Genomic DNA, 17,659 nt, shown 5'->3' on the forward strand with positions numbered 1-17,659 from the left:
ACAAAGCCAAGCTGACCAATCAGATTGCTCATAGAGACTGGACCCACACATACACACACAAGCCTTAGTGTTTTATTATAAAGTAGATAAACTGTAGATGATGTTTAATTATTGCACCTGCTGATAATACTATAATGTGGCTTACACCATTAACCCTGCAGATTCAAAAGCAATAGCAAGTGTGCATTCATATTGCACCTTTCAAATTTGAAGTGGAAGGGATAAGTGGGATGGAGGCTATGAAAGCTGGAGAGTTTATTTGCACTAAAGGGTAGTGTGGGTGGAATATCAGTCCACAGTAGGCCATGTATACATACAATATGATAATCCTCACAACCTGAAGAGATGAAGCCTCTCATCTCACCTTCCCACGGCGGGCACATGGAGTCACAGCAGTGCCCACCCACACTCATTAGCCTGAATCGCACTGTTATTTTTTTTTTAAATCCTATACCTCCATGGACCCCTTACTTGCCTTACCCCAGAGGACAATTTATTAGAGGACCCAAAAGTGCAAAAATGTGCTTAGTTGTAATTCAGTGATTTATTCTACTGTTGCACTCATAAAATGGGAACCTGAAACCCACAACATTTTCATTACAAATTATTTATCGTTGCGACTTGGTCAGATTCTGCACATCCCATTTCTCATCAGTGCAACACATATAATCACGTAATGGAAGCGTGTCCCATTTAGTCATTAAGTTGCTTAAATCTGCTACCTTAGCTTCAGATATACTAGCTGGTCTATTTGGACACTCCTTGAATCCCACTTCTGCCACCATATTAAACTTCTGTCATTACTTGAGAGAGTAGATCCAGGAAGGGATTATTCTTGTTATTTTACTGCCAGGGTCTTTGCCCTGGTTTGTATTTATTGTCTGCTTTTCTGTTTTTGCTAAATGTGAATTATTATTATTTTTCATGTCATTATGTTATTTCTGTTTGTCCAATCTGTGATTCAGTAAATGTGAATTGTCCTTTGAAACGTTTTGCTGTTCCTCATTGTTTTTGGGTAAAGGGGTAAATCCCTCAGGATGCAGGACCATCCAGACCTCCCTCTGGCTATTGTGAAAAGAAACACCTTGACACCATAAAAAGAGTTGGGGCAACCTCTCCATGTACTAAACGTTCGGCTGAAAAAAGGCAAAAGTATGAGTAGTAGGTCTTTTCAGACAAGAGTCCAACACAGAACTGATAAACAGAAGGAATATGGCGGGTTTTAAGGTCGGTCAGGGGAAGTGATGTCATCGGGCCCAGAACTAGAAGTGATGTCATCGGGCCTGTAACTGTAAGAACCAGAAGTGCCATCGTCGGGCCCTGAACCATTAAAGTGATGTGATTGAAGTTGGACGTGATGTCATTGGGCCCTGAACCGGAAGTGACGTCCTCGTTTCTAGGAGGAATTTCCTCTGTTTGGTCCGCAGGGATAAAACAGAAAGGATTAGTGCACTCCGCCATCCCTTGGCCCAGCATGGAATTACCTTCTTTTGAGCCCTCTAGCTGCCTCCCATGCGCACATGTGTGACACTATAAAAGTCAACTCAGAAGTCTTAGGAGCTGCAGATCATTTGTTTTTGGTGCAATTTTGTGGGTTTTACTGATTAAATTGGATTTACTGTTTTCTGTTTCTCATTTTCTGGACTTTATATTGGGACTTGTTTGCCATGAATTGCCTTTTAAGCAAATCCTTTTTGCGTTTTTTTGCTGTGGTTAGCAAAGAACTGCATATTTGGTGTGACTTCCCTTTGCACTTTCTGAAGGACCTCACTGGCCTCTTGTTCTCTTATCCAGTTCCTCTGTAGACTTTGGTCGTCTTACTAGTAATCCCATCCTGGCTTGATGATGTTGAGACGAGGGCTCGGTGGTGGCCATACCATCTGTTGTAGGATTCTCTATTCCTTTTTTATGAATTTAGCCGTGTGTTTGGGGTCATGGCCGTGCTCCAAGATGATGGTATTGTTTGATGGATAACATCCTGCCTTTACTTCTGGGCTTGAAAAGGCCATCAGTTTTAATGAAATCACCGACTCCATTTGTGGAAATTCAAGCCCCAGACATGCAGGGAACCACCATTGTTCTTCTCTATTGCTAGAAGACATTTATCCATGTGATGTTATTCAGCAGACAAACTGCCTTCTATTTCAGCCAAAGATTTTGATTCATCTCTCCTGAGCACCTTTTGCCATTTCAGTGCACCCAAGTCCTTGCATAGATGAGTTGTTTGGCTTTATTTCTGCCTCTGAGGAATGGGCTTTTTCATCAAAACTCCTCCCTGAAGACCACGTTTCTGGACTGTAGATGGGTGTACCACGGTTCTAGTAGTTTCATCCAGTTCTGAGATGGTAGTGGTGCTGGATGTCTAAAGGCATGTAAGCTCAATGTATTTCTTTATCTTAGAACATTAGAACATTAAAACAATCTAGACAAGAACAAGCCATTCAGCCCAACAAAGCTCTCCAGTCTTATCCACTTAATTCATCCAAAATAACATTAAATCGAGTTTTGGAAGTCCCTAAAGTCCTGATGTCCACCACACTACTTAGTCACTTATTCCATGTCTCTCTGGTTCTCTGTGTAAAGAAAAACTTCCTAATGCTTGTACGAAATTTACCCTTAACAAGATTCCAACTGTGTTCCTGTGTTCTTGATGAACTTGTTTTAAAGTCCCCATTTTCGATCCACTGGACGAATTCCCTTCGTAATTTTAAACACTTCAGTCAGGTCTCCTCTTAATCTCCCTTTGCTTCAACTGAAAAGGCTCAGCTCTGTTAATCTTTCCTTATAACTCATCCCATTACCCTGGACTCAGCCTAGTCGCTCTTCTCTGGACCTTTTCTGGTGCTGCTATGTCCTTTTTGTAGCCTGGAGACCAAAACTGCACACAGTACTCCAGAGGAGGCCTCACCAGTATGTTATAAAGCTTGAGCAGAACCTCCTGTGACTTGTACTCCACACATCAAAGCGCTATATAACCTAACATTCTGTTAGCCTTCTCAGTGGCTTCTGAACACCATCTGATGGTTGATAGTGTAGAGTCCACTACGACTGCTAAATCCCTCTCATAAGGTGTACGTTGATTTTCAGACCTCCCATTGTGTATTCAAACCTCATATTTTTACTTCCAACATGTAATACTTTAAATTTACTGACATTAAATTTCATCTTCCTCAAATCTGCCCAACTTGTGTGCTGTCCAAGTCCTTCTATAATGATTCAACAAATTCTGAACTTCTCCCAATTCACCTAGGTTGGTATCATCTGCAAATTTAACCAGCTTGTTACTTATATGTTTATCCGAATCTTTTATATATATATATTAAAAATAGTTGAGCCCTTCTTGTTTGATTCACTCAGTTTCCATGGCTGACTATTGAGTTTCTGGTCCTCAGCCTTGCCTGTTTTGTTGGAGCTTCTGCAAAAGAGCTTGGACTACTTGGTGGAGACCTCAATGATGCTGGATGACCACCTTGTGTATTGTTGCCAAGTGTATCGCTTTGTTTGTGCTTCTACAGAAGAGCTTGTACCGCTTTGTCGAGACCTTGGTAAAACCGGATGACCATCTTGTGTCTTGTCTCTGTGTTTGCCTCTTTGTTTGAGCTTTTACAGAAGAGCTTGGACTGCTTGTTTGAGACCTTAATGATGCCGGATGACCACCTTGTGTCTTGTCACTTTGTTTATGCATCTGCAGAAGAGCTTGGACTGCTGGGTGAAGACCTTAATCAGACTGGATGACCACCTTGTGTCTTGTTGTCATGTGTATCACTGTGTTTCTTCTTCTTCTGAAGAGCTTGGACTGCTTGGTCAAGACCTTGATGAGGTTGAATGACCAACATGTTTCTTGTGTCTGTATTTATTTCTTTGTTTATCCTTATGCAGAAGAGCTTGGACTGCTTGGTTCCGACCTTAATCAGACTGGATGACCACCTTGTATCTTATTGCTGTATTTGTGCTTCTGCAGAAGAAATTGGACTGCTTGGTCAAGACCTTGATGAGGCTAGATGACCACCTTGTGTCTGTCATCATATTTGTCGCTGTGCTTCTGTTTCTGAAGAGTGTGGACTGCTTGGTTGAGACCTTGCTAAGACTGGATGACAACCTTGTGTCTTGTCACTGTATTTGTGCTCCTGGAGAAAAGCTTAGACTGCTTGGTCAAGACCTTAATTAGACTGGATGACCACTTTGTGTCTTGTTGCCATGTTTATCACTGTGTTGCTGCTTCTTCTGAAGAGCTTGGACTGCTTGGTTGAGACCTTGATGAGGCCGGCTAACCACCTTGTGTCTGTCGCCATGTTTGTCTCTGTGTTTGTGCTTCTTCAGAAGAGCTTGGACAGCTTGGTCGAGACCTTGATGATACTGGATGATCACTTTGTGTCTGTCGCCATGTTTGTCGCTGTGTTACTGCTCTGAAGAGCTTGGACTACTTGGTCGAGACCTTAATCAGGTCTTGTGTCTGTATTTGTGCTTATGCATAAGAGCTTGGACTGCTTGGTCGAGACCTTGATGAGGCCGGATGGCCATCTTGTTTCTTGTGTCTGTATTTATTTCTTTGTTTATGCTTATACAGAAGAGAATTGCAGGTTCAACTGCAGCATCTCCCTCACCTTGTGTTTTTAGCCTGGTTGTCCCCTGCCCAGTCTTATTGCCCATCATGACATTGAACATGAGCCCCTTAATTAAGCTCTGGGTGCCATGCTGACGAAGATCTCACAATTTTGAACTGGAAAGAGCTCCGTTAGTGTGTTCATAGATGTCCCAGTATCTTATGGTGTTGCTTCTCATTTTGCAAAAGGAATGTGTGTAACCCTAAAAGACGCCCTTTTAACGCAGAAGACATCAAAACGCAGTAAAAGACAAACGTTTTTGTGAACTCTCCAACGTGTCTAAGACTTTTGCACAGCCCCTTGTACATTGCACGCATCCCCTCCACCCTATGTTTGTGTATCTGCATGTCGTGGTTTATCTGAGGGCCTCTTTGAGATTATTTTACTGATGTTTTCTCCCATCCAGATGAAACAGAGGATTATTATAATTTTTTTTTTTTTTTTTGTAGATTGGTGCACGTTGTATTTTGCAGGCTTGCTTTTTTTTGCTTCTTGTTTTTTGCTTCTCCCTGCCAGTCTCACCACGTCAAACAAGTCGCATTTTTTTTTGTCAGTTGCTAGTGACATCTATATGACTGAAACTCTGTGTGAGAGGAAGAGGAAGCAACACAGCTTAAAAAAAAAAAAGCCAGAAAGAGGGGCAGAGTTTTTGCTCACTCGAGTCAGAAACTTCAGCGGGTGCAGGTGCTTCTGCTTTGGAGCAGCAGACAGCTTTTCTTTGTTTTACCCCTTGGACGCATTTTTCCTGAACACTTTTTTCTTATTTTTTTACACCAACTGTGACTTTGGTACTCCACTATGGAGTTGTGGAGGCAGTGTAGCCAATGGCTTATCCAGTGTCGGATTTTACCAGAAAATCACCGGGTAACTTGGGATTGTGCCCAGGTCTGTGATCTGGCCCATGCCCTGAGGGATGGCGTCCTTCTGTGCCAACTTCTCAATAACCTGCAGGCACAGTCCATCAACCTGAAAGAGATCAATCTGCGGCCACAGATGTCTCAGGTAAGGGAAACACTGCCTGGGGAAAAGTTTTTATTTTCTAGGGTGAAATTATTTTTAATTTTGTGATTGCCAACCCTTGGAGGGTTCCAAGTTGGCGACCTTTAAGATTTGTTGCTCTTGAGTCTTAACAAAACTGCAAGTGTTAACTGAAATGCCATCGTTTTTCTTTGTTGTGTGTTTTTGCCTCAGGGAGGCGGCTACTGAATTTGCATGTTTCAGACTTTGCTCTCCTAAAGAGAACTTGACACCAAAATGTAATATGTATGGTGTAAAATGTCTCATGCTCATTAGCTTAGTGTGAGCAAATGTGGTTTTGTCTTTTTAGCGCTTGAACATATAAGAGCAACCATTTATTAGCTTTTATAATGTAACACAAATAATCTTTAGACTTGTTGAATGTAATCAGTATGAAACACAGCTTAGGTAGTACAGTGATTAACACTGCCGCTGAGCCTGGGTTCAAAACCTGCCCTGTTACTGTCAGTGAGGGTCTCTCGCTATGTTTGTGTAGGTATTTTGGCTTTCTCCCGCATCCCATAAGGCATGTAGATTAGTGGCCAGACAGGAGGAGAATTTGCATGTCAGCATCTGGCGTCTATGCAGCGCTTGGATGGGATGGGAATCCAGCTATTCATAAGCCTCTAATAAAAAAAAACATATTCAAGAAAGACAGACAGACAGACAGACAGACAGACAGACAGACAGACAGACAGTCAGACAGACAGACAGACAGACAGACAGACAGACAGACAGACAGACAGACAGACAGACAGACAGACAGACAGACAGATAGATAGATAGATAGATAGATAGATAGATAGATAGATAGATAGATAGATAGATAGATAGATAGATAGATAGAAAGAATTGTGTAGTGTTGTAGTGTTTTGTAATTATATCACACCAATATCCACCTAGGTCATACATTTTGCTCCTGAGTTGTGGTCTGATTCCACAACAAAACACTTGGTGTAGTCGGCAGGATTGACACTGTGGATTGATGGAGTGCAGTGCCCAAAAGTAATATGAAATGAGTGATAGAGAGTGTTATGATATGGATGTTGTTGTTAATTACTCGATTTGGGGATATTTCTAAGTCAAGGATTTCTATTTATTTTAACATTTTGAATGCCATTTTAAGTCCTCATACCCGTCCAATAAATTAAGAAGAAATGCATTTTATTATAGATAGATAGATAGATAGATAGATAGATAGATAGATAGATAGATAGATAGATAGATACTTTATTAATCCCAAGGGGAAATTCTAACCCTAACCCTAACCCTAACCCTAATTAGTAGTTATGTAATAATTTGTCATAAAATCTCACCAATATCCACCCAGCTGATACATTTTGCACCTGACCCATGGTGTGATTCCATGACAAAGAGTATAGTCGGCAGGATTTGTGCTATGGATCAGTGGATTACAGTGCCCAAAAATACCAGGGACTGAACAATAGGGTGTTGTTATGATATGGGTTTTGTTGTTAGTTTTGTATTAAATTGTGTCCAACAATTGATATGATCTTTTATAGGCTATTTGATTTGGGGGTATTTCTAAGTCAAGGATTTTATTTCTGTCATTTTTTTTTTTTGCTCGATTTTCCTAATAGTTTTGGAGTTCTGTAATTTTTTTTTGTAACATTTTGGATAATATTTTAAATTGTCACACCGACCAACATTTTATGTAACCATCACTAGGTCTGTGTTCCCAGGGCCGTATACTCAAAGGTTGTGACCCATTGGTAATCAGCATGACAGGTAAAAAGGATGGCTGTTGGTTGACTTCCTTATTCAATCTACAGATAGCAGACAGTAGGATGTCCAAAGCATTTTGAATCCCCTTATCCTGTACCATACCCATGTCTTTTCCTATCCCCACCCACATGTGACACTGAACTTAGTGTTCAGGTCAGAAAACTTCTTTTCACATCTCGAAATAAACCTTGGCTTTGGTCCACAACCCTGGTCCACAGGGTTTTTGGCAATTGAAAAGAACTTAAGGATATACAGTTGGGAATGTTGTTCAGTAACCACTAGAACATTAGAACAACAGTGGCGAAAACTATATATTCATCGTCTAGAGCTCCTTTCCTACCGCTCCTTTGTATGGCACCTTTCCATGTGAATTATCTTACTATAGAAGAGTTTACTTGGATATGAAAACCAGCAGCCATTCTGAAGTCTTCTTCACCCACAATGCGTACTGCGTAGGTTTGCTGTCCCCATCTGCCACAAGAAGTGACGAGAACAGCTCCATTTTGCCCAACAAGCTCTTCCATCCTATTCACTGAGATTGCCCAAAGTAACATCAGCTTGAGATCTGAAGGTAGTACAATCCTCCTGTCCACCACACTATGTGGTAATTCATTTCATGTGTCTGTGGTTCTTTCCTTGAAAAAAAACTTCAAATGTTTGTGTGACCTTTACCCTTAAGTTTCCAACCATGGCCCTGTGTTTTTTGCTGAACTCATTTTTAAGTGGGTCCACCATACTCATTCTGTTCCCATTTTTGAACACTTCAGTTATGTCACCTCTTAGTCTCTTTTTGCTTAAACTGATAAAGGTTCACCTCCTTGAATCTGCCTTACATATGCTCTAATCTTACTCGTAGTCCTTGAGTCAGCCTGGCTGCTCTTCTCTGGACTTCTAGCACTGTTATGTCCTTTTTGTAGGCTGGAGACCAGAACTGCCCCCCAGCACTCCAGATGAGCCCTCACCAGTGTCTTATAAAGCTTGAGCAGAACCTCCTTGGACTTGTACTCCACACCTCAAGGCGCTATATGGCCTGACATTCTGTTAGCCTTCCTGATTGTGTCTGTTTCCTGTTTGGATGTAGATAGTGATCAGTACATGACGACCCCTAAATCCTTCGCATAAGGGGTACTTTGAAGTTTCAGACCTCACATTTTTACTTGCTACGTGTAACACGTTACATTTGCTGACATTCAATTTCATCTTTCACCAATCTGCCCCAGCCTGTCTGCTGTCCAAGTCCTTCTCTGATGATTCATCGGATTCTCGATTATCTACCAATCCACCTATCTTGGTATCATCTGGCAACGTAAGCAGCTCAATTTCCTCTACCCAAGGACTGCCTGCTGTCCAAGTCCACCTGCACTAATTCAGATGATTCTGTATTATCTGCCTTTCTACTTGGATTGGTAAAATGATTCAATTTATGAATGGCTTTTTCTGATTTCTATAAATGCTCCTCAGGTTTCAGTCTATAATTGCAGAGGAGCTCACAATGGAACTCTGTGCAATAATGCTGGGGTCCATTGGGGCTATGATTATAGACAGACCACTCTACCCCAATTCTTCTAGTTTGCCAATAAACCAGCCATGTTTTTCTGTGTGACTTTGGGAATGTGAGTCTTTGTATTACTGGGAATTATGGAATGTGAAAATCAGTTGAGGGTGGCACAGCGGTGCAGTGGTAGTGCTGGGAGACTGAGGTTCACATCCCAGGTCCTCCTTGCATGGAGTTTGCATGTTCTCACCGTGTCGATATGGGTGTCCTCCCACAGTCTAAAGATGTGCAGGTTTGTTGGATTGGTGCTGTTAGTTTAGCCCTAGTGTGTGTGTTTGTGTGTTCACCCTACGATGGACTGGTGTCCTCTCCTGCCTTGCACTTGAGCTTCCCCACAACCCTGTGCAGGATACAGCAAGTTTAGAAAATGGATGGTTGAAAAATCAGTTGTTATCAGTAACAGAATTAGTTGCTCTTGATGTTCATAGGCACTCCTCAAAATGATACTTCAGATGTGGAACTCCATCCTCTTCTAAAGTAGGTCCAGCAAAGAACCCAAACTTCCGGTTGATACCTGATTTACGTATCTTCAGACGTGGAACTCCATCCTCTTCTACAGCAGGTCCAGCAAAGAACACTGACTTGAGGTTGATACCTGATTTAAGAGTTCGGGTGACCACAAGGGGTGGTGGGGCTTGTGATCATTGTGCCTAAAGTGAGCTCATTCAGATTCTGGCTGCTCTTCTATTCTGGAGGAAACAGAAACCGTGTTAATATTGGTACCCACTCTTTATCTTTTCCCAGAGACAACCAGAACAATCACCCGCAAGACACGCATCAGGCTCACAACTATTTGGTTAACTTATACAATTTGGACAAAAACTGTAAACATTTTTTGGTTAATGTGTACACAATTAAAAAAAAGGATAAGTGTTTGTACGTCTGTCTGTGTGTCTGTTCAATTGCTATGTCTCCTTCATTTCAAAAGATGGAGCATCACAAAATTTTTAGTAATAAAATGGATTGCATTTATCATTCCAACAGATGGCGCCTCACAAACATTAGTACTGCTTGTACTAATCCCATATCAAATGGCATATAACAGAGTCATATGCATTGTGTATGTCATTCCAACATATGGCACATCAAAATTATTAATACTTCTCTTACGAATCCCATACCAAATGGCATATAAGAGAAACCTATGTATTGCATTTGTCTTTCCAACAGATTGTGCATCACAAACATTAACAATGCTTTTATGAATCCCATACCAAATGGCATATAACAGACAAATGCATTATGTTTATCATTCCAACAGACAGCACATCTCAATCATTACCACAGCGGGACGCGAATGTTGCCATATGTGGCGTAATTTCGCTATTTGTAGGAAAATTTAAAACTTGTAGCAGTGTATCGGCAGCAAAAAATATAGGAATAAATTTTATTAGGGTTTCAATAAAACGTTAGGGGGGCGTGATTAAAGCTGTTATGAAAACTCGGGTCGCAAATACTTAAAGGTTGAGAAACACTGCATTAGCACTTCTTTTGCAAATCCCATACCAAATGGCATATAACACAGACATATGCATTCCATTTGTCATTCCAACTGATGGTGCACACCAAACATTAGCACTGCCTTTATGAATCCCATACCAAATGGTATATAACAGAGACATATGCATTGCATTTGTTATTCCAACAGATGGCGCACCACAAATATCAAACACTGCTTTTACAAATCCCATACCAACTAGCATAACAGAGACATATGCATTGAATTTTTTCATTCCAACAGATGGCACATCACAATTATTAACACTGCTTTTATGAATCCCATACCAACTGGCATATAATAGAAACATATGTATTGGATGGTGCACTGAAAATGTTAACACTGAGGTCTACGTTGATCAATTAGGTTTCAACTTATCTTAGACGCGTAGCACAGCTAGAATTTTAAATATCATAGCTACAGTTTTTTAAATGCCCCCTCTAAAAGGCACGATGTAAAACAGGAATAGATTACCATGCATTTCAGATTATTGGCAGTGACCCCGTAGGGTCCATCCACTGGACTGGAGTTTGTTTTCGCATTGTGTTCAGTGGTGTCAGGGTGGATGCCCGCTCCTGTGCCCCTGATTGATTTATTTGCAGTGACTCAACTGTGTAACGTTTCACCCTGAAAGCACAGCTGCTAAATGTCTCTTCTAAACTAATCCATGAATGGAAGATGCAATAAATAGAGCACTTCCTTTTTTTTCTCTGAGTGATAGATCAAATGACTGATTTGTCAAGCAGAACTTAGTCATCTCAAGGTCATTCAAGTGAATGGTCAAAGAAAAAAAAAATGAAAATTCATACATAAATAAAAAAGCCTGTGTAGCCTTCAGCTGAAATTTAAAGGAGTGCGCACGCCTTCTGCAATGCCCGAGTGAATGGAGGCTGCGCCTTCTGCAGAGAGGAAATGCGCTTTTTTATTTTTTATTTTTTTCTTATGCCACAGAGCATGCAGAGTAGCAAAACAGGCAGAAAATGAAACCTGCTGTATTCTTGGTTCCCTTCTGACTTTAACTCTTTGTATTCTGCGTTTTGACGATCACATTTGTATTAAAGAAAGACAACAGGAAATAAAATGAAATAAACCGTTTTAAACCATTAAAAAGCAAGATTTAAAAAAAAAGACCCCACTAATGCCTTCCTTATCCACCCACCCGCTTTATTCTGAGCAGGGTCACACAGCGCCATTTTGCCCAACTCCTGTCCCCCACATCTTCTGTGAGGAAAGACATTCAAAAGTAGAAAATGGCAGCAGAAGCAAGAATGGCCCAAAGACGAAACCAAGTTCTTAAGAGGTAAATTGTTTGGACAGAAGACAACCGGGTGGCCCCTTTTAATATTTACAGTGTCCAGAAATAAAGAAGCGCTACAAAACGTAAAGCAGTGCAAAACAGAAACTCAACGAGAGGATTCGAGTTTCTCTAAAGTGGTCAGCACTCAGGTGGGAGCCCCGCTCTTCGGTCTGCTCGCTCGGCAATGAGACGACCCTTGCCAGGAGCGCCTCGGCTTTATAGTGGAGGGGGACTGGAGGGGGCGGAGTCAGTTGCCCTCAGTGGGCAGTTTCGCACAGCTGTGGGAGAAAAAAGAGATGAAACTGCCAGCGACAGCGCCCCCGTATGGCTTGGGGTGGTAGTACTTGACTCCAATGAGCCCAGAAAGCAAACCTCAGATGAGCAAGCATGACACTCTGTTACATGCCACTTGATATGGGATTCGTAAAAGCAGTGTTAATGTTTGTGATGTGCCATCTGTTAAAGTGACAACCGGATGGACACACGGATACACAAGACACACAGATAGATCATTTAACAGATCATTTTAAATAGTTATATTGGAGGGGAGGTCACATTGTTAAATTGAGGATATGTAGGGGAGGTTTGTAGGAGGTTTTATGTAGTGCAGAATACAAAGTGGGGACTTGTTTTCTTAAGAGGAGAAAAGGAACTAGAGAAAGCAATACGGGGAAGAATGTTCAGTTTCCATTTTAGCAGTTTGCTGGTAGAAGTTAAGCTTTGTGTTTAGCTTCCTTTCATTTCGTACCTTTCATCAATAACTGTGCACTTGCAATAAAGATACACATCTGCAGGCCACGTGGCAATGCATCCCACCATGAGATACGTGAAGTCTGACTGCAAATCCGTCTGTTGTCAAGTGAACGTATTAGCATTTATTAAAGATTTGTGTGTCGATATGGGTAAGTTTGGTATGTTTTACTGGTGCTGCCGCTTCCTATCTGTAAATCTGTGTAAGCGCCTGTGCTCAATGAAGTGTGCAGAGCATACAAACCAACATGCCAAATATAGTGCTATAGAACAACAAAAAAACTCAGAGCGGATAACTGGCCTGGGGTTTAAAAAAAAATAAATGTGTTGAGACCAACGTTGGGCCACTTTGTTCAACTGATAAATGAACTTTTTTTTTGTTCACTCAGGTGCCATTTGTCTGAAAGGACATTTTGGCCGAAAGACCGAAAAACATTCACTGTGTCAAAAATATGAATGGAGGCAAATGCCTTTTTCACAGTAGTGTATGTCATGTCATGGAGTACGGCATAACATTATGACAAAGATCTTCACACACTGCATTATGGTGAAAACGTTTGACTGCAAAACCATCAAGTCGCGCTTGTTATGTGATGCTGACCAAGAGACTGTCTGCTAATCACCATGAAACATAATATGGTGATTACACTCATGAGGGTAACGTCCTCCACTAACTGACTGTGCGAACGTGACAACGTCACCATGAAAACAACTGGGACACTGATCAGTAGGAAAGAGCTACAAAAATGTGAAGGACACGTCTACTTCTCTGTGTGCTAATCAGCGTGTCATTTCACTGTCGGTACATCAACTGTAGGAACAAACAACTAATACAGTAAAGAGCTGGGCACGGTTTTCAGTAGTAAAGGCGCTATATAACATCACGTTTGCCAATCTCCTTTAATAATTCATTGACTCGTCTGTCCAGATAGATAGATACAGTATAACCTAAAATACTCTTAGCCTCCTAGATCACGTCTGTGGACAGTTTGGACGTACAGTACATAAAGATGAGTCCAATATGACTCCGAGGCCCTTCTCATAATGCACACTTTCAAGATTCAGACCCCCTGCTGTGCATTCACATCTAACATTTCTGCTTCCTCCATGTTATAGTTTACATTTACAGTGGTACCTCGGTAGGCCTATACATCTGCTTTGGAATAAGTCCAACTTGGTATACCTCCTGTTTGGACGCTGTGGCACGCGGCTGGGGGTGGTGCCCAGCCGGGACGCCCAGGAGGACAGGAGGAGGGCTCATGCCTCCACCAGACCACGAGAGGGCGACCGCCCTGGTTCCTTTAGGGGCCACGGGTGCAGGGCTTGGAAGCCCAACCCTGTAGGGGCCCGTGGTCTCCACCAGGGGGCGCCCCTATGCCTGAAGGACCCGGAACCCCAACACTTCCGCCTCACCAGGAAGTGCTGGGGGGGAAGAAGACTGGGAACACCCGGAGGGCTTCCGGGAACACAGCCGGCACTTCCGCCACACAGGGGAGTGTCTAGGGAGTGTCGGGGATCACCTGGAGCCCATCCGGGCACTTATAAAAGGGGCCGCCTCCCTGCAAAGAAGGGCTGGAGTCGGGTGAGGAGGAGGTGGACAATAGTGATGGGAAGTTCGGATCATTTTACCGACTCGGACCTTTGAGTCCGTCCATCCATCCATCCATCCATCCATCCATCCATCCATCCATTGTCTCCCGCTTATCCGAGGTCGGGTCGCGGGGGCAGCAGCTTGAGCAGAGATGCCCAGACTTCCCTCTCCCCGGCCACTTCTTCTAGCTCTTCCGGGAGAATCCCAAGGCGTTCCCAGGCCAGTCGAGAGACATAGTCCCTCCAGCGTGTCCTGGGTCTTCCCCGGGGCCTCCTCCCGGTTAGATGTGCCCGGAACACCTCACCAGGGAGGCGTCCAGGAGGCATCCTGATCAGATGCCCGAGCCACCTCATCTGACTCCTCTTGATGTGGAGGAGCAGCGGCTCTACTCTGAGCCCCTCCCGGATGACTGAGCTTCTCACCCTATCTTTAAGGGAAAGCCCAGACACCCTGCGGAGGAAACTCATTTCGGCCGCTTGTATTCGCGATCTCGTTCTTTCGGTCACTACCCATAGTTCATGACCATAGGTGAGGGTAGGAACATAGATCGACTGGTAAATTGAGAGCTTCGCCTTGCGGCTCAGCTCCTTTTTCACCACGACAGACCGATGCAGAGCCCGCATTACTGCGGATGCCGCACCGATCCGCCTGTCGATCTCGCGCTCCATTCTTCCCTCACTCGTGAACAAGACCCCGAGATACTTGAACTCCTCCACTTGGGGCAGGATCTCGCTACCAACCCTGAGAGGGCACTCCACCCTTTTCCGGTTGAGGACCATGGTCTCGGATTTGGAGGTGCTGATTCTCATCCCAGCTGCTTCACACTCGGCTGCGAACCGATCCAGAGAGAGCTGAAGATCACGGCCTGATGAAGCAAACAGGACAACATCATCTGCAAAAAGCAGTGACCCAATCCTGAGCTCACCAAACCGGACCCCCTCAACACCCTGGCTGTGCCTAGAAATTCTGTCCATAAAAGTTATGAACAGAATCGGTGACAAAGGGCAGCCCTGGCGGAGTCCAACTCTCACTGGAAACGGGTTCGACTTACTGCCGGCAATGCGGACCAAGCTCTGGCACTGATCGTACAGGGACTGAACAGCCCTTATCAGGGGGGCCGGTACCCCATACTCTCGGAGTACCCCCCACAGGATTCCCCGAGGGACACGGTCGAATGCCTTTTCTAAGTCCACAAAACACATGTAGACTGGTTGGGCAAACTCCCATGCACCCTCCAGGACCCTGCTAAGGGTATAGAGCTGGTCCACTGTTCCGCGACCAGGACGAAAACCACACTGTTCCTCCTGAATCCGAGGCTCGACTATCCGACGGACCCTCCTCTCCAGGACCCCTGAATAGACTTTTCCAGGGAGGCTGAGGAGTGTGATCCCTCTGTAGTTGGAACACACCCTCCGATCCCCCTTCTTAAAGAGGGGGACCACCACCCCGGTCTGCCAATCCAGAGGCACTGTCCCTGATGTCCATGCGATGTTGCAGAGGCGTGTCAGCCAAGACAGTCCTACAACATCCAGAGCCTTGAGGAACTCCGGGCGTATCTCATCCACCCCCGGGGCCCTGCCACCAAGGAGTTTTTTGACCACCTCGGTGACCTCAGTCCCAGAGATGGGGGAGCCCACCTCTGAGTCCCCAGGCTCTGCTTCCTCATTGGAAGGCATGTTAATGGGATTGAGGAGGTCTTCGAAGTACTCCCCCCACCGACCCACAACGTCCCGAGTCGAGGTCAGCAGCGCACCATCCCCACCATATACAGTGTTAACACTGCACTGCTTCCCCTTCCTGAGACGCCGGATGGTGGACCAGAATCTCCTCGAAGCCGTCCGAAAGTCGTTCTCCATGGCCTCCCCAAACTCCTCCCACGCCCGAGTTTTTGCCTCAGCAACCACCAAAGCCGCATTCCGCTTGGCCTGCCGGTACCTATCAGCTGCCTCCAGGGTCCCACAGGACAAAAGGGACTGGTAGGACTCCTTCAGCTTGACGGCATCCTTCACCGCCGGTGTCCACCAACGGGTTCGGAGATTGCCGCCATGACAGGCACTGACCACCTTACGGCCACAGCTCCGGTCAGCTGCCTCAACAATAGAGGCACAGAACATGGCCCATTCGGACTCAATGTCCCCCACCTCCCTCGGGATGTGGTCGAAGTTCTGCCGGAGGTGGGAGTTGAAGCTACTTCTGACAGGGGGCTCTGCCAGACGTTCCCAGCAGACCCTCACAACACCTTTGAGTCTCGTTCAGCAAAATGAACGAATCTTTTTTCGAGTCATTTCGTTCATTTTAGCAAAATATAATTAAAATGTTACCTGTTACCTCCCTAACACATCTACTGCTTACACAAATGTTGATCACACTACAAACAAGACAGAACTATAATGCTATAAGAAACAGAAAATATTAATTCATTGTTTACATGGGTCTTTAGTCTATGATTCGCTACTACTGAGCCGGTAAGTGGTCACGTGACAAAAGAACGAACGACTCGAAAGACTCGAGGAATGAACTAATCAATTCTCTTTCCGGCTCAGACTGCATAGGTTAAGCTTATGGGGCTGTCACGTGATGAACGAACGACTCGAAAAACCCGAAGACTCGAAAAAAACTATAGAAAGTTGCGCAAATGCGCATGCGCGACTGAACGACTCACTCCCACGAGACGACTCGTTTTTCCCGAGTCACATTAAAGATTCGTTCAAAATGAACGAATCGTTCAGGAACGACCATCCACTGGACAAGGTCAGAGGAAGCGACAGGAGAGGCCCCGAGTGTTGTGTTGGGGGCGAGAGAGAGAGAGAGAGACGGCTGTGAAGAGCCAGGACTTTGTGAGACTGTGGGGTTTGTTGGTGTGGTGCACAGTGACTTTTGTATATAGTGTGAATAATGTATAATAAACGTGTGGTGATGATTGGAAACGTGTCTGCCTGCCTGTGTCCGGGAGCACCCTTTCACAACGCAAAAAATGTTGCTTGGTATACAACCTTTGTTTGGAATACGACTCGCGTGCTAGAACACAGCGGGTCCGCGGGCCAGGTTTTAACCCGTATAGCCGTGTTGTTCTCCGTGGGCGCGATAATGAGGTAGTTGGAGCGAGTCGCACCTGCACAGGTGGGCTGTGATCGGGAAGAGTGAGACTGCATTTTTAACCTTGGATTTTATCGGATTTATTCAATGTTGTTTTTAACCCCACTGAACATTTGTTTTTATGGATATTTACTAAGTAATTATTTATTGAAACCAGATGCATTGCACTTTTTGTTTGGACACTGATTTTTGTTTTAAATAAAAGCACTTGGCATTCTTGCACTATCCCCTGGCTTCATTTGAGAATTGTCCTCATTTGTCAGCTCATCTCGGTGACATTACCGACACTGTCGGGTTCAGGGCTCCCCGTAAGGACGTATGGGAGCGTGGAGCGGACCTGCATCGTCACACCGCGCCCTACCCAGCGCTGCCCACGAGCGTCAGTACGCCAGTTGCTAGCATTCAGTGAACAACCCGCGCTATACAGTATCTCTGTGTGAACTTTCACGTGAATTTGTGTTTTTTCACGTAAATTTGAATTGATTGTTGAAAAGTACGAAGGTGG

General features: G+C 44.2%; 1 protein-coding gene across 3 annotated transcripts in view; it reads left to right on the top strand.

Moving 5' to 3' along the window:
• Positions 1 to 5,236: 5,236 nt before the first annotated feature.
• LOC114667287 (proto-oncogene vav-like) overlaps positions 5,237 to 17,659 on the top strand; it is a 151,720-nt gene continuing 139,297 nt past the window's right edge. For all 3 annotated transcript variants that reach the window (XM_028822540.2, XM_028822541.2, XM_028822542.2), the window contains exon 1: positions 5,237 to 5,606. In XM_028822540.2, coding sequence (XP_028678373.1) covers positions 5,403 to 5,606 — 204 coding nt within the window. In that variant the 5' untranslated portion in view covers positions 5,237 to 5,402. The remainder of the gene's footprint in view (positions 5,607 to 17,659) is intronic.

This window comes from Erpetoichthys calabaricus, chromosome 17 (assembly GCF_900747795.2).
Source record: "Erpetoichthys calabaricus chromosome 17, fErpCal1.3, whole genome shotgun sequence".
NCBI classification, from domain to species: Eukaryota; Metazoa; Chordata; class Cladistia; order Polypteriformes; family Polypteridae; genus Erpetoichthys; species Erpetoichthys calabaricus.